The 27,188-nt window shown below is 52.1% G+C and overlaps 1 protein-coding gene across 6 annotated transcripts in view; it reads right to left on the bottom strand.

Annotated features, from left to right (window-relative positions):
* The window catches only part of CEP57 (centrosomal protein 57), a 119,120-nt gene that overhangs the window by 23,778 nt on the left and 68,154 nt on the right, over positions 1–27,188 (bottom strand). For all 6 annotated transcript variants that reach the window (XM_033948059.1, XM_033948057.1, XM_033948061.1 and 3 more), the window contains 2 exons: positions 24,449–24,556; positions 23,738–23,818 (listed from right to left, as the gene is read on the bottom strand). In XM_033948059.1, the coding sequence (XP_033803950.1) occupies positions 23,738–23,818; positions 24,449–24,556 (189 nt within the window). The remainder of the gene's footprint in view (positions 1–23,737; positions 23,819–24,448; positions 24,557–27,188) is intronic.

The following is a 27,188-nucleotide window of genomic DNA, read 5'->3' as shown; positions in this document are numbered from 1 at the left end:
GCTTAGCTGAGGCAGCGGGGATGGCGCCCTAACATCGGGGCTCAAAGATGTTTCCAATCCCGGAAGAACTACCACGGCCTCGCTCACATCGCTGTTCCTCTGCAGGCCCCTCTCCGATGCTAAAAATGTTCCCTGCATCTGTCCGAGAAGCTCACCAATATTGCCGGCTGTGGGGGTGAGTGGGCCGCGAGGCACCAACGGCACTACGGCCCCTCCGTTTAGATATCGGGTAAGTAAAGTTATCCAGAATCTATTAAAAAAGTTATGTTGGAGAGACAATCTCAGAGCGGCTCCTCAGCGTGTCCAGCCTGACGCCATCTTGGATCTCTATCCTCCAACCTATAACTCTTAAAAAATTTTCTTTACATTTTCTCTCCCCTATCCTTATTGTGCTTCTCATATGTTACCTCTCTCTTTTCTATAAACAAATTATAGTTCCTACCCCCGCTGCCTTATGTACCAGTTAGTATATGTATATTGTTTTACTATTAGAATTGTTACTGTTGAGATATTTGCTGTGATAGTTTATGAAAAAAGGAGAAATTAGGTTCTTACCTGCTAATTTACTTTCTTTTAGCTTCTCCAGACCAGTAGAGGTTAACTTTACGATTGGGTATATATCTAATCATGACCAGCAGGTGGAGACTGAAAACAAAACTTTGGGACAGTATATCCTAGCCCCTCCTCTCTATTTCCCTCAGTCTGCCGAATAGCCAAGCAGAACCAAGAACTGGAAAACAACAGAGAGAAAAAACAATACTCCGAAAGGAGTAACAAATAACATACCCAAAAATGCTGTTGGAAAATGCAGAGGAGAAATTCCCGAAGGAAGAAGGTCCCCACAGCTCGCCAGCTAAGCCAGCCGAGCCACAGCCGCTGTTCTTTAATTCTCCCCGGCCCTAGAAAAATACTAGAACCCGCAGCAAAAACCAAAAACTGCCCGCGCAACAGCCCCAACAACAACAACAACAGACAGGGTGGGGACCTCTACTGGTCTGGAGAAGCTAAAAGAAAGTAAATTAGCAGGTAAGAACCTAATTTCTCCTTCTTTAGCACTCTCCAGACCAGTAGAGGTTAACTTTACGATTGGGACGTACCAAAGCAGTCCCTCTCACGGGCGGGACCCCCGAAGGGCCGATACCAGAACACGCTCACCGAACACCGCGTCCCGACGCGCCTGAACATCTACCCGATAATGCCGAACAAATGAATGCAAGGAGGACCAAACCGCAGCCTTACAAATATCCACCGGAGGCACGAGCGACGACTCAGCCCAAGAAGCCGCCTGACCCCTAGTGGAATGAGCCTTGAGAAACTCCGGAACCGGCTTCTGACTCAGAAGATAAGCGGAAGTAATCATCTCCTTGATCCAACGCGCAATAGTAGCCTTAGAAGCGCCAGCCCCCCGACGAGGACCCGCCAGAAGCACAAAGAGATGATCGGAGCTCCGAAAATCCCGGGTCCGCTGCACATAAGCATGGAGGACCCGACCGACATCCAACTTGCGCAGCTGTCGTTGCTCAGAAGAACCCTCCCGACTACCCAAGACCGGGAGGACCACCGATTGATTGACATGAAAAGGAGAAACTACCTTCGGCAGAAAGGAAGGAACAGGCCGCAAAACAACCCGCTCCTTCGAAAACTCCAAGAAGGGAGCCCTACAAGAGAAAGCCTGTAGCTCAGACACCCGTCTAGCAGAAGTAATGGCCACCAAAAAGACCGACTTCAGCGTAAGGTCCTTCAACGAACAGCCATCCAACGGCTCGAAAGGAGGGCGCACTAGAACAGAGAGAACCAGATTGAGATCCCAAGAGGGAATCGAGGGCCTTATGGGAGGCCTGATCAACTTGGCCGCCCTAAGAAAGCGAATCACATCAGGAATGGCTGACCAACGCTGACCTGTCACCAGCCCCCGAAAAGCCGACAGGGCCGCCAGATGAACCCGAAGAGAAGACCAGGCCAGGCCCCTATCCAGGCCATCCTGCAAAAACTCTAGAATGTTAGGCAGAGAAGCGCGAAAGGAGACCACTCCCCGCGCTCGGCACCATTCCTCAAAAAGACGCCAAACCCGTACATAAGCCCGAGAGGTAGAAAGCCTCCGGGACCCCAAAAGTGTAGAGATCACCTTGTCGGAATATCCCTTCTTACTCAGGCGGCCCCTTTCAAGAGCCAAGCCGTAAGACAAAAGGGAGACGGGTCGAACATGGGAATGGGACCCTGCGTCAGAAGATCGCACTCGAGAGGCAGAGGAAGAGGATCCGCCACCAGATGCCTCACCAGATCCGCATACCACGGACGACGAGGCCAATCCGGAGCCACCAAGACCACCAGCCCCGGATGGCGAACAATGCGAAGCAGTACTCTGCCCACTAATGGCCAAGGAGGGAACACATACAACAGCCCCTCCGTTGGCCACGGTTGGACCAGAGCATCCAGACCCTCGGCCAGACCGTCCCTGCGACGACTGAAGAAGCGGGGGTACTTTGGCGTTGCCACTTGTAGCCATCAGATCCATCAGGGGCTGCCCCCAAGCACGCACTAGCAACTGAAACGCCTCGGCGCCGAGACACCACTCTCCCGGATCCAAGAAGTGACGACTGAGGAAGTCCGCCTGAACGTTTTCTACCCCGGCAATGTGAGAGGCCGAGAGGTCCAGAAGATGTGACTCCGCCCAAACCATGAGCCGAGCCGCCTCCTGCGCCACCAGAGTGCTCTTGGTGCCCCCCTGACGATTGACATAAGCCACCGCCGTGGCATTGTCCGACAGGACTCTGACCGACTTGCCCAACAAAAGGGAGTGGAAAGCCAACAGCGCCAGCCGGACCGCCCTGGTCTCCAACACGTTGATCGACCAGGAGGCCTCCTCCGTGGACCAGGTTCCCTAAGCTGAGTGACCCAGACACTGGGCCCCCCAACCCAGGAGACTCGCATCCGTAAGGAGCACCGTCCACTGCGGAAGATCCAGACCCACCCCCTGAACTAGGTGAGGGGTCCGGAGCCACCAACGCAGACTGCAGCGCGCCAAGCCTCGCAGGGGAACCGGAACATCCATCCCGTGCCTCTGGGGAGACCACCTCCGGAGCAGAGCATACTGGAGAGGACGCATGTGGGCCCGCGCCCACCTCACCACGTCCAGGGACGCCGCCATCGACCCCAGGACCTGGAGGAAATCTCGCGCCCGAGGACACCGGGACGCCAAAAGCAGGCGAATCTGAGACTGCAATTTGCTCACCCGGGCCTCTGGGAGGAAGACCTTCCCCAAGGAGGTGTCGAACAGCACCCCGAGGTACTCCAGACGCTGAGCCGGAACCAACCGACTCTTGGAAAGGTTGACCACCCAGCCCAGCGACCGGAGAAACTCCACCACCCGAGCCGTAACCCGGGAGCTTTCCTGCAACGACTTGGCCCGAATTAACCAGTCGTCCAGGTAAGGGTGTACCAGGATGCCCTCCGACCGCAAGGCTGCCGCGACGACCACCATCACCTTGGTGAACGTCCGGGGAGCCGTGGCCAGCCCAAAGGGAAGCGCACAGAACTGATAGTGCCGACCCAAGATCGCAAAGCGCAGGAAACGCTGATGAGAGGTCCGAATAGGAACATGCAAGTAGGCCTCCGTCAGATCGAGAGAAGTGAGAAACTCCCCCGGCTGAACCGCCAGAATGACCGACCGCAGCGTTTCCATACGGAAAGAGGGAACCTTGAGAGCCCTGTTGACCCCTTTCAAATCGAGGATGGGCCGAAAAGTCCCCTCCTTCTTGGGCACCACAAAGTAAATGGAGTACCTGCCCGTGCCCCACTCCGGGGGGGGCACTGGAACTACTGCCCTGAGATCTAGCAAGCGCTGAAGGGTCTGGCGAAACGCCAGCGTCTTCCCAGGAGTCTGACACGGAGAAGCGAGGAAAAAATCCGGCAGAGAGCGGGCGAACTCCAGGGCATAACCGTCCCGCACCACCTCCAGGACCCACTGATCGGACGTGATCTCGGCCCATTTGGGAAAAAAGTCGCGCAGCCGGGCCCCCACCGGAACCAAGGGGGGCGCCGGCAAGGCGTCATTGTGCAGGACGGGAAGCGGGGGAACCGGCGGAGGGATTCCCTGCCCCCCGACGGGCCCCCCGAAAGGGCTGCATGCGCTGGAAGAACCGACCCCGGGAAAACCCCGGAGACTGGAAAGAAGCAGCCCCACGCCCAGGGCGATACTTGCGAAATTCCCGCAAACGCCCCCGGGCCGCACCCCCCCGAGACGCCGGGCGGGCACGGTCCTCCGGCAAACGGGGAACTTTCGAGTCCGACAGAGTCTGAATCAACTTATCCAAGTCCTCTCCAAATAAAAACGACCCCCGAAAGGGAAATTTAGTAAGCTTAGCTTTGGACGCAGCATCCGCCGCCCAAGCGCGCAGCCACAACACACGCCTTGCGGCCACGCCAAAAGCCATGGACTTAGCCGAGATCCGCACCAAGTCATACAGAGCATCCGAGAGGAATGAGGCAGCCATCTCAATCTTCGCTACCTCCTGATCCACCAGAGACCAGTCGTCAGACTCTCGATCCAAGACCCGCTCCGCCCACCGAAACACGGCGCGAGCGACCAGTCCCCCACAAATAGCCGCCTGGACCCCAAAGGCAGAGACTTGAAAATTTTGCTTAAGGATGGTCTCCAATTTGCGCTCCTCAGAGTCCCGCAAGGCAGAACCGCCCTCAACAGGCACGGTATGCCGCTTGGAAATAGCCGAGACCACCGCATCCACGACTGGCGAAGCTAACGTAGCCCGATCCCCTTCAGGAATGGGATACAGGCGAGCCATGCTGCGCGCCAGCCGAAACGGCGTCTCCGGCGTTTTCCACTGCTCAAGAATAATATCCCGAATATCCTGATGCATAGGAAAAGAGCGGGAAACGGAACGGATCCCTCGTAACAGAGGGTCCCCCACACGCGGAGTCTCCGGCGGCGCGTCCTCAAAACGCAAAGCCGAAGAAACCTGTTGAATAAGGTCAGGCAGCTCATCTCTCTGAAAAAGGCGCACCACGGACGCCTCGTCACTGGAGAACGGGAAACCCGACAACCCGCCGCCAGCTTCCGTCCCCTCCAGAGGGTCCTGGAATTCCTCAGAAGGGTCCAGGTCCTCCTCCAGACCGACACGTTCCTCCGACCACAAATCCTCGTCCCACGACACCCGCGGACGCTTGGACAAGAGAGGCGGCGGAGGGGACGTCACGTCAGACGAGAGAGGCAAAGCCGCAGGGAGCGCGGAGGAAACCCCACCCCCCGAGACCCCCTGGGCGCAACCGGGACCCCCAGCCGCCTGAAAATAGGCTTTGCATAATGAAAAGAAAAAATCAGGGGAAAAAACCCCCCGAGGGTCCCAAGGGACTCCCTGCCACAGCAGGGGACCCAGCAGAAACCTGCCCCTGCTTAGCCAAAACAGGGGGAAGGTCACCTGAGGTGGAAGACAAAATGGAGGGGCCAGACAGAGAAGATGGCGGTTTTCCCGCCAAAAAAGCTCCCTCCATAGCCTGAAGCGGCTGAGAAACCTGAATAGTCTCAGCCGCTAAAGCAGGCAAGCCGGCATCAGCTGTCAAAAAATCAGCTGAGAGGGAAACCTTCGGGGAATCCCTCCGTGGGCGGTTGTGGAAGACCGGGCTTCCCCACTGCTCCAAGCCGACTCGCGAGGCACCATCGGCGGGGAGCTCTGGGCGCCTGCAGCCGCTGCCGACGGAGCTCCACCACCTCACCGACCCAAACCGCCGAGTTCAGGCCGGCCGCGAATGCCTCGCGGCTGGACTAAAATTGTGGCCTACTCCCCCGGAGAAGGGCACAATTGCTCCATACGCGACCTAGCTATAAAAAAGTGCTGGTTACATGAAAAAATACAGTAAAATACAGTTTTCTTAAAGGGAAACAACCCTTCAGACCAGCACTACCTCAGGATTTTTTTATTTATTTTTTTTTTTTTTTTTACAGAACAGACTCCACAGGCTCTCGAAGCAATATGCCTTGCTTGATTTAGGGGGCAAGGCTTACTGCTGAGGCTCCTCTAAAAAAATGTGGGGAGGTGGAGGAAGTGGGGGGAGGGACCCCGCTCGTGACCCGCCGGGTTTGACACCCCCGAGGTCGGACGAACCCCCAAACAGAGTCCGTCCAAGCTCCGTCCGGCTAAAAACAGGGACAATAAACCTCTAAACAAATTCCAACAGCCCTACCAAGGGAGATGGGTACAGATCACTCAACACCTGCTGGAGACTGAAAGAAGACTGAGGGAAATAGAGAGGAGGGGCTAGGATATACTGTCCCAAAGTTTTGTTTTCAGTCTCCACCTGCTGGTCATGATTAGATATATACCCAATCGTAAAGTTAACCTCTACTGGTCTGGAGAGTGCTAAAGAACAACCCTTTTTAATTTTTGTTCTTAATCTTTCCTTTTCTATTTTTAATGGAATTCTTTTCTTGATGAATATGAAACCGCTTTGATCCTTTTAGGCTGTTATGCGGTATATAAAGTTCTTAATAAACAAACATACTCGTATTGTCTTAAAATCGTTAGGTGAGAATAATTTTTTAAGTTGTATAACTTTTGTTTTTATAAAAAAAAATTTCTTATCTTGTACTTCGCTTAGAAACACGTGATAAGCGATTAAATCAAATTTTAATAAAAAAACTTTAAATTTTTGAAAGAGATATTTAAATACCCTGACAAAGGTATTTAGTTTGTGGCCCTGTAGTTGCAAAGGGATTGTCTGTGTTTTGCATGTATGATCAAGGCAGGGTGTCATGGTAAGAATGAATGTTGTGAAGCTTTATTGGTGTCATGGCTTGAAGTAGGAAGATATTTGTTGGCAGTTTGTCCAGATTTTGGAAGGCTCTGAGCCGCATCTGGAGAACCTCTGCTCATGTATGGATATTGACGTGATGACATCACATGCGCGCATGTGAGCTTGATATAATTGTGTCAATGTTCACAAGTGCGCAGAGGCCCTCTAGGCACAGCCCAGAGCTTGAGGAAGGAGAGACAAGGTACATGTAGGGGAGGAGCTAGAGGCAGAACAGGTTGGGGGCAATGTGCCCTCTTTTTTTTTTTTAGAGCGGAAATCTGGTAACCCTAAGTGAAAGCTAGAAGGATACTTGGGTGCACAAGAGGAATGGCCAGTAAGAAAAGTAATGATGCTCCTGCATAAGATTCTGGTGAGACCTCATTTAAAATATGTGTACACAATTATGGAGACTGCACCTTCAAAAAAATATATCAACAGGATGGAGTCGGTCCAGAGAACAGATGTTAAAATGGTCAGTGGTCATTACAAAGCATATGGGGACAGACTTCAAGATCTCAATGTATATACTTTGGAGGAAAGGCGGGGAGAGGGGTGATGACGATAGAAACATTTAAATTCCTACAATGCATGAACGCACACGAGGCAAATCTCTTTCAATTGAAAGGAAATGCTGAAATGAGGGGACATAAGATTAAGATGAAAGGAGATGAAACTAACTTCCGAAAATCCTTTTTCATGGAAAGAAGGTGAATGTGTGGAACGGCCTCCTGGTAGAGGTGGTGGAGACAAAAACTGTATTTGAATTCAAGAAAGTTTGGGACAAGTACATTTGAGGGTGGTCAATGTAACATCAAATTTTTAAAAAGGGTTCCAGAGGTGATCTGGGAAATTACAGACGGATGAGCTTGACATTGGGGCTGGACAAAATGGTAGAGACTATTATAGAGAACAGATTATAGAGCATATTCAAAGGAATGCAATTAACGAGGCACAGCTCCTTGCTTTTCTTTTCTCTACAGCTAATATCTGGAAACAGCCTGGTGAATGCCAGTTCAGCCATTAAAAAAATTTCATATGTCATCATGAAGTTTGAGTAATTTGTATATTTCAAATTATATTAGTTTTTCTCTGCAGCCTTACTTAAGTTGACTCAGTGTGATTAACTTCTCAGGAGTCAGGGGAACAATTATAAGCAGTTGCTATGTTAGTTTGTGGGTTGCGTGCAGTAAATAAAGCCACTCGCTTCTTTGTCGCCTAGAAAAGACTGGAGTTTCTGGCTCTGCACTTAGCTGATTTAATTCTTTCTTGCAGGATCACTCTCTCTCTGTCCATTTTGCTTCTACCATCTCTTCTCTTCCCCAAGTATCTATTCTCTCCCAGTTCCTCCAATATTTTTCAGAGACTGTTAGCTACACTTATGCAATATTTCAACATTAATTTTTATTTCTATGCAGATGACATCTTCCTGACTTTTTCCAACATCACTTCTTATAGATTTATATCAGTGGTCTCAAACTCGCAGCCCGCCAGGTACTATTTTGAGGCCTTTGGTATGTTCTTATAAAAGTAAAAAACACAGTTTCTTGATCATGTTTCTTTAGCTATAAACTACAATATTATTATTAAGACTTAGCCTAAGAGCAAGATGGCTGCGGTGCAGTGAGGACGCTCACTATCGGTTCTCCTGCTTTAACCATTTTCCTCGAGAGTCGGGTTAATTTTCTTTAGCTCGACATGCCGAAAAGAAGGGGAAGAGCGGCTGCCACAGCCCGGCAGGCTGAACTTACCCCCGGAAGACAGGAGATGATCCTGAGCTTCTTTTCTTCTTCACCCCGGAGCGAACCGGCTGAGCTGAGGCAGAGGGAAGTCTTGGCCATCGGGAGTGATATTTCACTTAGCCCCGCAGGACCCGAGCCTCCCCAACAGCCGCGAGACCAGGGAACTACGGCGGCTCTGAAGGGACAGGAAGGATCCACCCCGAGAGAGCTGGAGGGCTCACCGGTATCCCTGGTTGCTCAGGCAGAGACTTCAGCGTTGGAGAAGGCAGAGTTGGCATCAGAGGTTGGGGGACAAATTCCATCGGTCCCCCCACTGGTAAGGCCAACTGAATTCACTCTGGAATCCATTTGGACTGCTTTAGACTCATTATACAAATTGTGTGCAGGAACTCTTCCTTTGGTAAATGCACATAATATAAGGATTAACTCTATGCAGGAGGAAATAAAATCTCAGGGGGAAAAGATGGACTGCCTGGATCAACGGGTTCAAGGCATTCAATTAACACAGACTACCTTAATGAAGGACAAATTGCTATTAGTTAGGAAAGTAGAAAACTTGGAAAATTATACTAAAATATTGAATTTAAGATTACTAAACTTTCCTAAAACTTTAGCAATGACGCCCAAAGATTTATTCTACAAATTTTTGAAAGAGATATTTAAATACCCTGAGAATGGTTTTCCTCCATTACACAAAGTTTATTACCTTCCAGTTTCAAAGAAGGCTTCTAAAACTTAGGCTTCAATAAATTTAAGCTCTATGGATGTTACGAAAATTTTGGAAACCTCAGAGGATGAAGTCATCTCATATTCTACACTTCTGGTGACATTTGTTTTTCAGCAAGATAAAGAGGCACTTCTTAGGCTGTTTTTTAGGCTTAAAGAGGTGACCTTTATGGACTCTAAGATTTCTATGTTTCCGGATGTATCCAAATTAACTCAATCCCGAAGGAAAGAGTTCCTGGAAATGAGACAATTTGTATTGTCCTTGGGGGCTAAGTTTCAACTCAGATATCCCTGCAAATATTTGATCTTGTTGGATCAACATTCATATATTTTTTTTGATCCCCCCCAACTACGATTTTTTCTTGAGGCTAAAGGGGTAACGCTGTCCAGTGCTCCCACAGTGGAATAAGGTCTAGTTTTCATTTATTTGAAGAAGTAACACTGCATTTTTGTTTATAAAATTCTGTATATAAGACCCTATTAATGTGAATTGCTTTTCCAATAATGTGGACTTTTGTTTAAGAGATGATTGATACTGTAATGGAAGTTGTTTAGTTTTCACTTTTTTTCTTTTTCTTTTTAATTAATGTGTTTAATCTCTCTTTCCTATTTAGCACAGTTACTTACCGTAACAGGTGTTATCCAGGGACAGCAGGCAGATATTCTCACATGTGGGTGACGTCATCTACGGAGCCCCAGCGCGGACAGCTTTTCAAGCAAACTTGATTGAAGTTTCAAGTTTGCTACACTGCACCACGCATGTGCATGCCTTCTTGCCCACTAGAGGGCGCATCCCACCTCGTGGTCCTCAGTTCCATAACTAGCAAAGAAGCCATCCTCGGGGAGGCGGGCGGGTTGTGAGAATATCTGCCTGCTATCCCTGGATAACACCTGTTACGGTAAGTAACTGTGCTTTATCCCAGGACAAGCAGGCAGCATATTCTCACATGTGGGTGACCTCCAAGCCAGCCAAAAAAGGGCAGGTGGGAGGATGGCCATTTAGGAAAACAGATTACGTAACACCGACTGGCCAAACCGGCCGTCGTTTCTGGACAAAGTGTCCAGACAGTAGTGGGAGGTGAACGTATGAACTGAAGACCAAGTGGCAGCTTTACATATGTCCTCCATAGGAGTAGAACGGAGGAAAGCAACCGAAGCTGCCATCGCCCGGACCTTATGCCCCGTGACTCGACCCGGGAGCGTAAGACCAGCCTGAGTGTAGCAAAAAGAAATACAAGCAGCTAACCAGTTGGACAAGGTGCGCTTGGAAACAGGATGTCCTAAACGATTAGGATCAAAGGACAAAAACAATTGAGGAACCTTCCTATGAGACCTAGTACGTTGGAGATAAAAAGCCAACGCCCTCTTACAGTCAAGCGTGTGGAGCGCCGTCTCGCCAGGATGGGAGTGGGGCTTAGGAAAGAACACAGGAAGGACAATGGACTGATTGAGGTGGAAATCAGACACAACTTTAGGTAAAAATTTAGGATGGGTGCGGAGAACCACCTTGTCATGATGGAACACAGTGAAAGGCGGATCCGCAACCAAAGCTTGCAACTCACTAATCCGTCGAGCAGATGTGAGGGCAATGAGAAATACCACCTTCCAAGTAAGATATTTCAGGAGAGACTTGTCGATAGGCTCAAAGGGAGGTTTCATCAGTTGAGCTAAGACAACATTCAAATCCCAAACGACAGGAGGAGGCTTCAGAGGGGGACAAACATTGATCAGACCCTTCATGAAACGCGTCACCAGAGGATGAAGCGAAAGAGAACGTCCGTCCAAGTGCCGATGGAAAGCCGAAATGGCACCGAGATGTACCCGGACAGATGTCGTCTTCAGACCGGAATTAGACAGATGTAACAAATAATCCAGTACCGAAGACACCGGGACCGAATCCGGATCCAGATGACGCGAGGAACACCAGGAGGAAAACCTGGTCCACTTCTGGGAATAACAAAGCCTGGTTGAGACCTTGCACGAGGCTTCCAAAACATCCCGCACTGACTGAGAAACCGGAGCCGAAGTCAAGGAGAAAGGAACCAAGCTGTCAGGTGTAACGACTGAAGATTGGGATGCAACAGCAAACCCCGACTCTGAGAGAGCAGAGAGGGAAACACAGGCAGAAGCAGAGGCTCCCTGATACTGAGTTGAAGAAGAAGGGAGAACCAGTGTTGACGAGGCCACCGAGGCGCAATGAGAATCATAGTGGCTCTGGATGATTTGAGACAAACCAACGTCCTCAAGATCAGGGGAAAAGGAGGAAACGCATAAAGGAACCTCCCTCCCCAGTCGAGAAGAAAGGCATCCGCTTCTAGATGGTCCGGGGCGTACATCCGAGAACAATACAGAGGTAGTTTGCGCGTCTCCAGGGAGGCAAACAGATCCACCTGTGGGGTCCCCCAGTGGTCGAAGACATCGCACAGGACTCTGGCGTTGAGTGACCACTCGTGCGGCTGGAGAAGCCGACTGAGTTTGTCTGCCAAGCAATTCTGTTCCCCCTGGATATAAACCGCCTGTAGGAAGATGTTCTGGGAGATCGCCCATTCCCAAAGGCGCAGAGCTTCCCGGCAAAGGGACCAAGAGCCTGTCCCACCTTGCTTGTTCAATAATACATGGCCACCTGGTTGTCCGTTCGCACGAGGACTACCTGATCGTGGAGCAGGTGGCAGAAAGCTCGAGCCGCCAGAAAAATGGCGCGAAGCTCCAACACATTGATGTGACAGCGTCGGTCCTCCGCCGACCACAGGCCCTGGGTCCGCAGACCGTCGAGATGGGCCCCCCCATGCGTACTCCGAGGAGTCCGTGGTTAGAACCTTGCGATGTGGAGGGACGAGAAAGAGCAAACCCCCGGAAAGATTCGAAGAGTTGGTCCACCAACGGAGCGAGCGTCTCAAAGAAGGAGTCACCGTTATGCGAGAAGAGACAGGATCGCACTCCTGGCGCCACTGAGAGGCCAGAGTCCACTGAGGAATTCTCATGTGCAGTCTGGCGAACGGAGTGACGTGGACCGTAGAAGCCATGTGGCCCAGAAGCATCATCATGCGCTGAGCCGACACCATCGGCAGCTGAAAGATCAGACGGCCCAACCGAACCAAAGCCTCCAACCGCGGAGGAGGGAGGAATGAACGGAGGCGAACAGTGTCCAGCACTGCGCCTATAAACTGAAGAGATTGGGTCGGGCATAATTGTGACTTGGGAAAGTTCACTTCGAACCCTAGTCGTTGAAGGAAGGCGATAGACTGTAGGGTCGCTGAGATAACCCCTTCCCTGGTCGGGGCCTTGATCAGCCAATCGTCCAGGTAAGGGAAGACCTGAAGCCCCCGAGACCGTAGTGCTGCAGCGACTACCACCATACACTTCGTGAAGACTCGAGGGGACGAGGCCAGGCCGAAGGGGAGGACCCTGTACTGCAGGTGTAGCTCGCCCACCTGGAACCGTAAGAATTTGCGGAAAGCGGGATGCACCGGAACATGGGTGTACGCTTCCTTCAGGTCCAGGGAGCACATCCAGTCCCCTTCCTCCAAGAGAGGATATAATACCGGAAGTGACAACATCCGGAACTTCTCCCGGACCAGGAACTTGTTGAGCTTCCTGAGGTCTAGAATGGGGCGCAAGTCCCCGGTCTTCTTTGGGACCAAAAAGTAATGGGAGTAAAACCCCCGCCCCCGTTGGTCGGAGGGTATAGGTTCCACCGCCCGAAGCCTCAACAAGGCCCTAGCCTCGGCCATGAGGATGGGGAGCTGGGTCCGGTTGTATGGGCAAGCCCCCGGTGATTGTTCCGGCGGCGCAGAGCAAAAGTTGAGAGAGTAGCCCTCGGAGACGGTCCAGAGCAGTCCAGAGCACCCAAGCGTCGGATGTTATCTCGGTCCAGGCCGCGTAAAAGGACCGGAGTCGAACCCCTATGGGAAGGGGGTCCGGCGCGATGGCGGAGGGGGGCCGGCCCCATCCGCCTATCCCGTCAAAAGGACGGCGCTGGCTTGGCAGGCCCCTGCGCTGGAGTTTTGGTTTGTCCCCCTCTGCCCTGTCGAGGGGGGCGCCGAGGCGGTGGCCTCGAAAAAGCCGGGGTCGACTTTTGAGGGTACCGCCTCGGGGGAGGCCGGAAGGGTTTCTGCGGCGTGGCTCAAGGTTTCGGACGGACCAAGGAGGCTAACGAGCGCTCCTGTTCCGAGAGCCGTTTGGTCGCCACCTCCAGGGATTCATCGAATAATTCGGACCCCACGCAAGGCAAGTCCGCAAGGCGTTCTTGCAGGTTTGGGTCCATATCGAGGGTGCATAGCCACGCCAACCGGCGCATAGCTACCGCAAAAGCCGACACCCTCGATACCAGCTCAAACGTATCGTACACCGCATTAAAAAGGTACAAACTCAATTGAGACAGGTTGGACATAAACCTGTCGAACCCTTCCTTGCGGGAGTCCGGCAAGGCCTCACGATATTGGGGCAGATCCTTTACCATGCCACGCAGATAGGAGGAAAAGGTAAAGGCATAATTAACACCCTGGTTGCCATGAAGGAATTGGCATAGAGGCGACGACCAAACTTGTCAAGGGTCCGACCCTACCTGCCGGGCGGAACCGCCACAGAAACCCGGGAGGGTTGCGTCTTTTTGAGCGCAGACTCGACCAGTAGAGACTGGTGGGAGAGTTGAGCCTTCTCAAACCCCTTGGGTGGTATCGTCCTGTACTTTGACTCCATCTTAGACGGCACCGCTGTGACTGTAAGAGGTGAAGTCAGGTTCTTAAGCAAGGTCTGATGAAGGACCTTATTCAGGGGCAGCCGAGGGGATTCCCTTGGGGGAGTAGGGAGGTCCTGCTCCTCGAGGAACTCTTTAGTATATTGCGACCCAGCCATGAGGTCCAGGCCCAAGGCACGCGCCATGTCCTGCACAAAGCTGGAGAAGGAGGACGGCCTGGCAGGCGGGGAGGGAGTTCTCGACCTCTCCGCCGAACAAAAGGGGGACGCCTCGTGAGAATAACGTGGCTCCCTACCGGACCCCGAGCCCGATGAGGCCAGATCTAATGGTCTCAAGGGGGTCGGGGAACGTCTCCGCCTCGAAGAACCTCTGGGAGACGTCCCAGGCGTCCAAGGGATCGAGGCACGCCCCCTTTTCCTCGGCGAGGAGTCACGAGAACCCCCTCTCGCAGGGGAACGGAGAAGCCTCGGGTTATCGAGACGAAGCTCCGAAACCCGCAAGGCCTTGCCCCCGAGCGGCGAGGAGCGACCACGTCGCCGAGGAGAGCCTCGCGAACGCTTCGGCTTCCTCGGGCGGCGCCTCGCCCGAGGCCAGCCCGAGGTCGAGGAACCCCGGGAGGACCTCGAGGAGGAGGAGGAGGAAATCCGTCTCACTCTGCGTACCTTGTCCCGGGGCCATACGCTGCTCTCAGGCGGGGCCCCCGAGGCCGAGGTCGAGGGCAAGGTCGAGGCCGAGGTCAGTGGTGCCCCGGTACCCGAGACCGAGGGAGTCGAGACCGAGGTCGCCGAGGTTGGTACCCCCGAGGCCAAAGCAGTCGAGGTCGCAGCCCGCTGCAGTTGTTCGAGGGCGCCAGACAGCTCCGAGGAAATCAATGCTCGGAGCAGGTCCTGGAACGCCGGAATCCCGACCATTGTAGGCAGGTCCGAGGCCGGGGGATGCTCCCTGGAGGGCGACCTCGGTCTCGAGTATTCCCTCGGGGCATTAGTGGCCGGAGCCCTGGGCGGGGCCGAGTACGACCCACCCGCCGCAGAGGAGCTCGAGGATGGCTTCTTCGATGACCCTGGAGTCGGGGATGGAAAAGAGGACTTACCCGAGGCAGGTTTGGTCGCAGGCGTCGGCTTCGAGGTCGAAGTCGAGGGTCGCGGTGAAGCTGAAGACGCCGAGGCCGAGGTCAAGGCCGGGGCCGAGGCTGACGTCGAGGCCTTCCCGGGCGCGGAGTCAACTGCGAAAAGCTCCGCCATCCTGACGCGGCGTAGACGGAGCGCTCTGGCCTGAAAAGTGGAACACCGATCGCAGGAATTAGTCGGATGCTCGGGTCCAAGGCAGAGCAAGCACCACCGGTGGGGGTCAGTGATGGATAATAACCGGGTGCATTTCTTAAAGCCCGTCAAGGGACGGGACATGAAAATGAAAAGGGGCCGGGAACGAACGACGTCCCGCGGCCGCGGCTCCCGGGAGCCCCCAGAGCCGAACGGAAGAAATAAAACTTTTTTTTTTTTTTTCGACGATAAACGACGGACAAGAAAGAAAAAACAATAAATAAAGCACAGCGACTGAGCAAAATAACCCAGACGCGGTGTCAGAAGGCAGAAAAATAGGAGCTCAATTTCCACAGGGCTTCTGGCTCCGCGGAAAAAACTGAACTGAGGACCACGAAGTGGGATGCGCCCTCTAGTGGGCAAGAAGGCATGCACATGCGTGGTGCAGTGTAGCAAACTTGAAACTTCAATCAAGTTTGCTTGAAAAGCTGTCCGCGCTGGGGCTCCGTAGATGACGTCACCCACATGTGAGAATATGCTGCCTGCTTGTCCTGGGATAAACATACTGTATGAATGTATATTTATAAAATTAAATAAACAATTAAAAAAAAAAAAAAAAAAGACTTAGCCAAAAGGAAATATTTACAAACTATAAAGCACAGTTACTTACCGTAACAGGTGTTATCCAGGGACAGCAGGCATATATTCTCACATGTGGGTGACGTCATCTACGGAGCCCCAGCGCGGACAGCTTTTCAAGCAAACTTGATTGAAGTTTCAAGTTTGCACACTGCACCACGCATGTGCTAGCCTTCTTGCCCACTAGAGGGCGCATCCCCACCTCGTGGTCCTCAGTTCCTTATCAAGCAAAGATAAAAGCCATCCCCGGGGAGGAGGGCGGGTTGTGAGAATATATGCCTGCTGTCCCTGGATAACACCTGTTACGGTAAGTAACTGTGCTTTATCCCAGGACAAGCAGGCATGATATTCTCACATGTGCGTGACCTCCAAGCCAACCAAAAAAGGGCAGGGGGGAGGATGGCAATTTAAGAAAACAGATTACGTAACACCGACTGGCCAAACCGGCCGTCGTTTCTGGACAAAGTGTCCAGACAGTAATGGGAGGTGAACGTATGAACCGAAGACCAAGTGGCAGCTTTACAAATCTCCTCCATAGGCGTGGATCGGAGGAAAGCCACCGAAGCTGCCATCGCTCTGACCTTATGCCCCGTGACTCGACCCGAAAGCGGGAGATCAGCCTGAGCGTAGCAAAAGGAAATACAAGCAGCTAACCAGTTCGACAAGGTGCGCTTTGAAACTGGGTGTCCTAAACGATTAGGGTCAAAGGACAAAAACAATTGAGGAACCTTCCGATAAGACTTGGAACGTTGGAGATAAAAAGCCAACGCCCTCTTACAGTCAAGCGTATGAAGCGCCGCCTCACCAGGATGAGAGTGGGGCTTCGGAAAAAACACCGGAAGGACAATGGACTGATTGAGGTGGAAATCAGACACAACCTTAGGCAAAAATTTAGGATGGGTGCGAAGAACCACCTTATCATGATGAAACACCGTGAAAGGAGGATCCGTCACCAAGGACTGCAGCTCACTAATCCGACGAGCGGACGTGAGCGCAATCAAAAAGACCACTTTCCAAGTTAGAAACTTAAGATGAGACTTGTCGATAGGCTCAAAGGGAGGCTTCATCAGCTGAGCCAAGACTACATTAAGATCCCACACCACCGGAGGAGGTTTCAGAGGAGGATGGACATTCACTAAACCCTTCATGAAACGAGTAACCAGAGGATGAAGAGAAAGAGAACGACCCTCGAGTTGCCGATGGAAGGCGGCAATGGCACTGAGATGCACCCGAATGGAAGTCGTCTTCAGGCCCGACTCAGACAAATGCAACAAATAATCCAGAACCGAAGACACAGGAACTGAACTAGGTTCCAGATGTTTCAAAGAACACCAGGACCTAAACCTGGTCCACTTCTGGGCATAACAGAGCCGAGTCGAGACCTTGCGCGAGGCCTCCAAAATCTCCCTCACGGCCTGAGATACCGGAATCGAAGTCAGGGGGAGAGGAACCAAGCAGTCAGATGTAAAGACTGAAGATTGGGATGTAACAGCGAACCCCGACTCTGAGACAGCAGAGAGGGAAATACCGGCAGAAGTAGAGGTTCCCTGACACTGAGCTGAAGAAGCAGGGAGAACCAGTGCTGTCTGGGCCAATGAGGCGCAATGAGGATCATAGAGGCTCCGGTCGATCTGAGATGAACCAGCGTTCTCAAAATCAGAGGAAAAGGAGGGAACGCATAAAGGAACTTCCCCTCCCAATCGAGAAGGAAGGCATCCGCCTCGAGACGGTCCCGGGAGTACATCCGAGAACAATAGAGGGGTAGTTTGTGAGTCTCCGGGGAGGCAAACAAATCCACCTGAGGAGTCCCCCAGCGGTCGAAGACCTCGCGCAGGACCCGGGAGTTCAGAGACCACTCGTGCGGCTGAAGAAGCCGACTGAGTTTGTCCGCCAGCCGGTTCTGCTCTCCCTGGATGTAAACTGCACGCAGGAACATGTTCTGAGAGACCGCCCATTCCCAAAGACGAAGAGACTCCTGGCACAGAGGCCAAGAGCCCGTACCCCCTTGTTTGTTGACATAGTACATTGCCACCTGGTTGTCGGTCCGCACGAGCACCACCTGATCGCGCAGTAGGTGGACAAACGCTCGCGCAGCCAGAAAAATGGCTCGAAGCTCCAGCACGTTGATGTGGCACCGACGGTCCTCGGGCGACCACAGCCCCTGTGTCCGCAGACCGTCCATATGAGCCCCCCATGCGTACTCTGAGGAGTCCGTGGTCAGGACCTTGCTGTACGGTGGAATGAGAAACAGCAAACCCCCGGACAGATTGGAAGAGTTGGTCCACCAACGGAGCGATCGACTCAAAGAAGGAGTCACTGATATCGGGGAAGACACCGGATCGCGATCCTGCCGCCACTGAGAGGCCAGAGTCCACTGAGCGAGTCTCAGGTGCAAGCGGGCGAAGGGCGTGACGTGAACCGTCGATGCCATGTGACCCAGCAAAATCATCATGTGCTGGGCTGACACCACCGATTGCTTCCGACAGTGGCGACTCCACCGCAGCAGGGCCTCACGTCGAAGAGGGGGGAGGAAGGCACGGAGTCGAACCGTGTCCAGCACGGCTCCAATAAATTGGAGAGACTGCGCCGGGCGCAACTGAGACTTGGGAAAGTTCACTTCGAACCCCAGGCCTTGCAGTAAACTGATAGTCTGTTGGGTCGCTAAGATAACCCCCTCCCTGGACGGGGCCTTGATCAGCCAATCGTCCAGGTAGGGAAAAACCTGTAGCCCCCGAGAGCGCAGGGCCGCCACAACCACCACCATACACTTGGTGAACACCCGAGGGGACGACGCCAGACCGAAGGGAAGAACCCGATACTGCAGGTGCAAATCTCCCACTTGGAACCGCAAAAAACTGGCGGAAAGCGGGATGCACCGGAACATGGGTGTATGCTTCCTTCAAGTCCAGGGAGCACATCCAATCCCCTGCTTCCAGGAGTGGATATAAAACCGGAAGCGACAACATCCGGAACTTCTCCCGGACCAGGCACTTGTTGAGCCTCCGAAGGTCCAAAATGGGGCGCAAGTCCCCTGTCTTCTTCGGGACCAGAAAGTAACGGGAGTAAAACCCCCGCCCCCTCTGATCCGGCGGCACCAGCTCTACGGCGCGGAGGCTCAACAAGGCTCTCGCCTCGATGAGGAGAAGGGACAACTGGCTCCGCGACTGCGGCCAAGCTCTGGGTGGCATGTCCGGAGGCTGCACGGAGAAGTTGAGCGAATAGCCCTCTGAGATGGTCCGGAGCACCCAAGCGTCGGACGTGATCCCCGACCACGCCCCGGTAAATGCGCTGAGGCGACCCCCGATGGGGAGGGGGTTCAGCGAAATCACGGAGGGGGCCCGCCCCCAACCGCACACCCCGTCAAAAAGACGGCGCGGGCTTGGCCGCTCCCTGCGTGGCGGGTTTAGAAGGGCCACCCCTACCCTGCTGGGGAGGGCGCCGTGGTGGTGGTCTAGAAAAGGCCGGCGTAGACTTCTGAGGATACCTCCTCGGGGGCTGCCGGAAGGGACGCTGCGGAGTGGGCTTAGGCTTCGGACGCACCAAAGAGGCCAGGGAGCGTTCCTGTTCGGAAAGCCTCTTGGTAGCCGCATCCAATGAGTCGTCAAACAGTTCCGCCCCGACGCAAGGCAAATTAGCCAAGCGCTCTTGCAAATTTGAGTCCATCTCGAGGGTACGAAGCCACGCCAGCCGGCGCATGGCCACCGCACAGGCAGATACCCTCGAGGCAAGTTCAAACGCGTCATACACTGCGTGGAACAAGTAGAGGCGCAGCTGGGAGAGATTAGAGCTGAAGGTGGCAAACCTGTCTCTATGGGACTCCGGTATCACCTCGCGAAAAGAAGGGAGGTCCTTCACCATCGTACGCAAGAATGACGAGTACGAAAAGGCGTAATTCAGCACCCTCGTCGCCATGAGAGAGTTGGCATAAAGGCGACGGCCGAATTTGTCCAGGGTCCGGCCCTCCCTACCCGGCGGGACCGCTGCCGCCACCCGGGCAGGCTGCGATTTCTTAAGTGCCGACTCTACCAGGAGGGAATTGTGAGAGAGCTGCCCCTTCTCGAACCCCTTGATGGGAAGGGTGCGATATTTAGACTCCATTTTGGAGGGCACCACTGCGACCGTCAAAGGAGCCTCGAGATTCCTAAGGAAGGTCTGATGGAGGACCTTGTTGATGGGAAGGCGAGGGGATTCCCGAGGAGGAGCAGGAAGATCCTGCTCCTGTAAAAACTCCTTGGTGTAAGTGGATCCCTCCAACAAGTCCACACCCAAAGCCACCGCCATATCCTGCACAAACCTCGTGAAGGATGAAGGTCTAGCAGGAGGAGAGGGTGACCGAGACTTCCCAGCCGAGCCGAAGGGAGAGGCCTCGTGAGAGTACCTCGGCTCCCTCCCCGATCCCGATCCCAAGGAGGCACAGTCCTGTGACCTCGAGGGGGTAGGAGACCGAGGATGTCGAAAGGAACCCTTAGGGGATCCCCCCGGGGTCCGGGGCACCGAAGCCCGTCCCTTCGGCCCCGGCGAGGACGCTCGGGAACTCTCCCTGGCCGGAGACCTGAACAAATTGGGGTTATCGACCCGCAGGTCCCGTACCTGCAAGGTATCGACCCCGGTAGGCGACGAGCGACCGCGCCACCGAGGCGAGGCCCGAGACCGCTTGGCCTTCCTCGCACGGTGCCTCGCCCGAGGCTTACCCGAAGGTGATGAACCACGCGAGGCCTCCGAGGACGACGATGAGAGCCGCCGTACCCGGCGCACCTTGTCTCGTGGGCGCACGCTACGCTCCGGCTGTCCCCTCGAAGCCGAGTCCGAGGCCAATGCCGAGGTCGAGGCCGTGGGCGCCTCGGGAGCCGAAGCCCCGGTACCCGAGGCCGAGGTCGCCAACTGCGGGGGCATCGAGGCCGAAGCAGTCGAGGCCGAAGCCTGCTGCAGGTGCTCAATAGCCCTGGTGAGCTCCGAGGCGATCAACGCCCGGAGCAATTCCTGGAACACCGGGATCGACATCCCCTGGGGCAGTACTTGCCGACGCTCCTCAGAGGGCGACCTCGGTCTCGAGTATTCCCTCGGGGCGATGGACTTGGGCATCCTGGGCTGAGCGGAGGTGGACCCACCCGCCGTCGAAGAGCCCGAGGATGGCTTTTTAGATGATCCTGGAGCTGAGGAGGGAAGTGGAGACTTACCCGAGGCCTTGGATGCAGCAACCTGCTTAGATGGCATCGAGGGACGAGGCGAAGCCGAGGGTCCCGAAGCCGAGGTCGAGGCCGAGGTCAAGGCCGGGGCCGAAGCCGAACTCGAGGCCTTCCCAGGCGGGGACTCGACGGAGAAAAGATCCGCCATTCGGGCCTTACGGCGCGTGAGTGCCCGCTTCTGAAAGGTTGCACACTTGTCACACGCGTCGGTCGGGTGCTGGGGCCCCAAGCACCGTAAACAGCAGCGATGAGGGTCGGTTATTGAAAGTAATCGGTCACAATGACCGCACTTTTTAAACCCGGTAACAGGCCGGGACATGGGCCTACAACATGGCCGGGAACGAACGAGGTTCCCGGGCCGTGGCTTCCGGGAGCCCCCGGAGCGACGGAAAGAAAATTTATTTATTTATTTATTTTTTTTTGGAAACAAGAAAAACAAAGAAGAAAAAGAAAAATCTACACGCAGCGACCGCGTCGAAAAACGTCCACAGCTGCGGCGACAGAAGGCAATTTGAGCACAAAAATATCCACAGGGCTTCTGGCTCCGCGGATGAATTAGAACTGAGGACCATGAGGTGGGGATGCGCCCTCTAGTGGGCAAGAAGGCTAGCACATGCGTGGTGCAGTGTGCAAACTTGAAACTTCAATCAAGTTTGCTTGAAAAGCTGTCCGCGCTGGGGCTCCGTAGATGACGTCACCCACATGTGAGAATATCATGCCTGCTTGTCCTGGGATAAAGAGTTTTACCTCATACAAAATGATTTCTTTAATAAGACATTAACTATTTTTTTCTGAGGCCCTTCAAGTACCTACAAATCCAAAATGTGGCCCTGCAAAGGGTTTGAGTTTGAGACCACTGATTTACACCCTTTACAAAATTGTCTTGATGCCTTTGCTACTTAGCTGGCTCAATATAAGCTGGTCTTACACCTGGAGAAAACCACAGCATGCTGGATTACTGGTTTTTATCTCAGCTTAGCTTTCCTCTTATACTGTTTGGTTTCCCATCTTGTCCGTTTTTTCCTTCTGCTATCTAGGAGTGATAATTGACTCTTGGCAGCAATTTCAACTCCAAATTTCTAATGTCGTCAAACAAGGCTTTGCAGTATTATATAAACTTTGTACTTTTCTTTAAACTATTTATTCAGATAAGGAACATGGTACATCACATAAACCATCAAAAGAAGCACTGCCCGTGCTACCAAATAAAGGAGTAGGATTGGAACAGAACAAAAGTATGCTTATAACAAGGCATATAAACAACTTTGCAGACTAACTCCAAGACTTGAAGCGGTCCAGAGGAGGGTGACAAAAATGATAGGAGGCTTGCGCCAGAAGACGTATGAGGAAATACTGGAAGCCCTGAATATGTATACCCTAGAGGAAAGGAAAGACAGGGGAGATATGATTCAAACGTTCAAATACTTGAAGGGTATTAACGTAGAACAAAATCTTTTCCAGAGAAAGGAAAATGCTAAAACCAGGGGACATAATTTGAGCTTGAGGGGTGGTAGATTCAAGAGCAATGTTAGAAAATTCGACTTTACGGAGAGGGTGGTGGATGTCTGGAATGCGCTCCCGAGAGAGGTGGTGGAGAGGAAAATGGTGACTGAGTTCAAAGAAGCATGGGATGAACACAGAGGATCTAGAATCAGAAAATATTAAATATTGAACTAAGGCCAGTACTGGGCAGGTCTGTGTCTGTATATGGCCGTTTAGAGGAGGATGGGCTGGAGAGGGCTTCAATGGCTGGGAGGGTTTAGATGGGCTGGAGTAGGTTTTGACGGAGATTTCAGCAGTTGGAACCCAAGCACAGTACCGGGTAGAGCTTTGGATTCTTGCCCAGAAATAGCTAAGAAGAAAAAATTTAAATTGAATCAGGTTGGGCAGACTGGATGGACCATTTCGGTCTTTATCTACCATCATCTACTATGTTAATATGTATCTGTTCCGATAATATTCAGTGAAGTGACTGATCATGACCACATCATCATACTTTCTATAACACTCCTATGACCTCCTCCCTCCCCTGTCTCGACTCCAAGCCTGCCAACTCCAACAGCGTCTGCAGCACTGTACACACGCTGCTTCGGGGCCTTCTACGGCCCCGAAGCAGCGTGTGTAGAGTGATGCAGATGCTGCTGGAGTCGGCAGGTTTGGAGTCGGGACCGCGGGAAGAGAAGGGGGTGGGCGGCAAGGCAAAGAACTTACTTTTAGCAGAACAGGGAGTCCTGCGCTGGAAGCCAGTCCTGCCGGTGAGTGTAGTTAGGTGCGATAAGGCTGGGGACACGCGCATGTGCACTCCTGCCACCACGGACCTACATCTCACAGAACAGGGAAAATGGAACACGCAGGTGGGAGTGCGCATGCACGGCTAGGGTTTTATTATATAGGATTCCTTCCTTTTACCTATCTACAGCCTTTAAATGTCAATGTAAACCACATAAATGTCTCACAATATATGGTATATCAAAACGTGAATAGACTTAAAAAACAATGAAACACAGCAGTTAGGGATTTGCTCCATTTAAGATACCTCTTCTCTGTTCTCTATTCTCCTGGTCATACCTCTGTCTATGCAGCTGTCAGCTCCTCAACCACACCCCTAAGTTATGCTATATTTTGAGCAAAGTTGGCCTCACAAATGTATTAAAATGCATATTTAATGTATTTCTTTCTACTTACCTTTCCTATTACAAACGGAATATCACCCAGGCTTAATCTGTAGTGGGGCTGTCCATGAACATTCTTGAAGTAACTTTGCCTCTAAGAGAAGGAAATACAAATTAGCTTGAACTGTGAATATCCCCAAAATAAACTATATATAACTATATATCTATATCACTATACAGTGTTCCCCCAGTTGTTCACGGTCAGCGGTCCTGGTCATTCGCGGTATTTTCCAACTGCGAATCACCGACAAGGAGAGGACAGCGGGAGAGAGCAGCCGGAGTGCAGGAAATCACTCACGGTATGCTCCAACCGCCTCTTCCTGCACTAAGTCGGGCCTTATCCAATCAGGAGCTGCCCGACTTAGTGCATGAAAGAGGCGATTGGAGCGTACCGCGAGTGATTTCCTGCACTCACTGCGCTCTGGCTGCTCTCTCCTGGCTCCCCCATGAAAACCGGTATTCACGTTTTTTTTAAATTCGCAGGGGTTCCTGGAAAAGAACCCCCGCAAATCTCGGATATATATATATATATATGTGTGTGTATATGTGTATATATAGTTATATATTGAGATATATATATATATATATATATATATATATAGATATATAACTATATATCTATATATATATACACATATACACACACACACACCACATCTGAAATGTTTCAGCTCTTATATGGCACTCTACCCAAAACATCTTGCAAAATTTGTGAGCACAGTACCTTGTCTGAATACTTTGTTTTGCTTTTCTTTGCTTTCACTTGTTTTAGATCACATGTTGGAGAGAGAGACCGAAGCAAAATTCTGTTGCTTTCCAATCCAGACTGTAGCTGTAAGCATAAAATGTCAACATTATAAAGAAAAAAGGCAAAATAAAAACAAAGTAGGAAAAGCATGTGGAGCATAGCTCATGGAATTCTTTCTAATCCAAGTGTGGGGCCAATACAGAAAGCTACCACAGGCTACAGCTTGCTCTTAACTAGAAGTTTACCTGCTCAGAAATTGCCTCTGTATGTTAAAAAGGTATCTGGCGCTTGAGTGGGGGTAAATTTTGTCTGAAGAAGTGACCGAGAAAGAGTTTGCTTCTAGTGGCTAAAGTCACCCCAAATGTATGGCTGCAGGAGATGCATTTAAAATTGCTGCCTAAGGCGCATGTCACCCGATGCAGAGGGGGAAAAAATGGGGATTATGGCAGGATGATTTATGCCCTAGATGTAAAACACAGAAGGGGACGCTAAACCATTTCTTAGAATGCGCAGCCCTTCAGGATTTGTGGACTGGGACCATACAAAAGCTAGAGTGTTCTGAGCACCTCTTTGGACTGGCGTTATAAGACCCTACTTCTTGGAAAAGATGACCCCCTTGTCCTCCAGGAAATGGAGGCGCCTCAGAGGCACTTTTTATAGTTGGCCTTTGGTTTGGTAAAGAAAGTCATTCTACAGCACCGAGTGGGGGGCTGTAGCACCTTTGCTGTTACATCAGCTGGTTCTTATGGCTCAGATGGAAGGCTGGAAGCGAAGGAGGCTGGAAGGAGTAGAAAGTGTGCCAGACAATGTATTTGGAGTGTTGGCAGCATTACCAATTGTGTGTTAATGTATGGTTGTGATTAGGTTCACCTGGACAAAATGAAGGGTTGCAGGGAATGGGCGGGTTATTGGGAGAGGAGAAAAAAAGGGGGAGGGAGAAAAAAAAATGAGACCAGGATAATTTGATTCTATGTTTTGAAATTTCTGTCACACTGATGCTCTATGATTGTTACACCAGCCTGTTCCCAGTGTTGCCTATTTTGGAAAATATTATGCTTGCCTGTAATCTGGTTTACTTCTGTGAGTTGTTACTGCGATACATTGTTCTTTCAAAAGTGAAAAGCTGATTAACTACCCTGCAGCATGCAGGGCTGTAATGGCCATCGGCTTCCAGGACAGCCACATGCAGCGCGTAAGAACCAATGCGCACTGTCCCGGCAAACGAGTGCTGCAAGACAAGGAGCAAACAAGCTGAAATGAGGATGGCTGGGGTAATTGGGAGGGGGGCCTGTTTATAAAAGGAATTTCCGGCAGCAAACGCATTGGGTGAGACTGTTCCATCTGCGCTAGGGAGAGGCTAGTGCTGCACCCGCAATCACCAAAAGATCCTTTAATGTGGGGATAAGGCCCATTCACCGCTCCAAGGGGCATTGAATGGTCCTCTCCCCGTACTCGTAGCAACCAGTTACCGGTGAGGTAACAGTCGCTGTGTCATTCTCTGGGCGGAGAAAACATAGACTGACACTTTGCTCATGACTCTTGATGTCATATAAAGTGTCTGCCATATAAAATTGACCCCAGATAGGAGCATCTGGGGGTATTTTCTTCTGAGGCCAGGACTCGAGCCAGTTGAGTGTGGCAAGCACGTACCACAAAGAAAGTCACAGCTACCATCTTAATCCCTAGGGCAAAAACTTCAAATTATCTCTTGAGGACCACCACTTTATGGCCCCCGAGTTTCTTTTAACATCGCAGCTCCTTTACTAGGAAAGGAGGTTCGTTTGGTGATCTGCTCACCAGTGAATCCACCTTTGGCTTTGGGTAAAGCCTGGACATTATCTTAGCCACTCACAACGACTCCTCTGGTGACCCCCCCCCCAGTGGTTCGTAATCGTGTGATGTCCGGACGCGAGGAAAAGCACATGGTCAGAGTAACTAAGCCACTCATAATCGAGCACTGGACAAGGGGGCTGGTGGAATTCTCACAGCGAGGTAGATACAATGCCTGAAAACGCAGAGGCTTTGAATGGCGGTGCACCTGGTCCAAGGCCACTACCACTTCTTGACCACTGTACTCATTCACAGAAAAGGCATACTGGGACAATAATGGCATGGAATTGGACTTTCCATCCCCTCCCCCTAGTCTATGTCAGATTGAACATCCTAGTCCAGATCTGCAGCCTCATCTCGTTGGGCGCCTGCTGAGGGGAGAAACCCTGCACCACCACCTCTGTTGCGCTGAACATAGACGATGAGGATCCTTGGCAGTTAAAATAGGCCTTCCACATAAGGTTCTCAAAATCCAGGGTGAAGCCTTGTATTGGGGGTATCAAGGGTCCCAGCTGGAAACCCCTGCAGGTCCTCCGGGCTCTGCGGCAGCCATGCATCTGCACTTAGCCAATGTACTTTTGGAGGGCTCTGGAAAGGATCTCTTCCCTTGGGAGCATGCCTCTTGCAGATCCCAGCCCTGGAGGACTGAAGCTGAATCAGAGGCTCCCACCCCTCTCCTGTGTGCTCTGCCACATGCGGGACATGGATGCTCCTTGGCCAGTCATGCAGCGCAAACTTGGCATGTTAGAGGTAGGAAAGCCTGAGGGGTCCATCCCTAATCGATGTTAACTAAAATTGAGGTGTTTTGAGGCAGATGGAGGCTTTAGAAAAAAAACAAAACCTAGTTTAAAAGTCCAAGATAGCCACCGCCAACAAAATTGCACCA

Source organism: Geotrypetes seraphini, chromosome 6, assembly GCF_902459505.1.
Source record: "Geotrypetes seraphini chromosome 6, aGeoSer1.1, whole genome shotgun sequence".
NCBI classification, from domain to species: Eukaryota; Metazoa; Chordata; class Amphibia; order Gymnophiona; family Dermophiidae; genus Geotrypetes; species Geotrypetes seraphini.
This window is presented reverse-complemented; position numbering and strand designations above follow the sequence as displayed.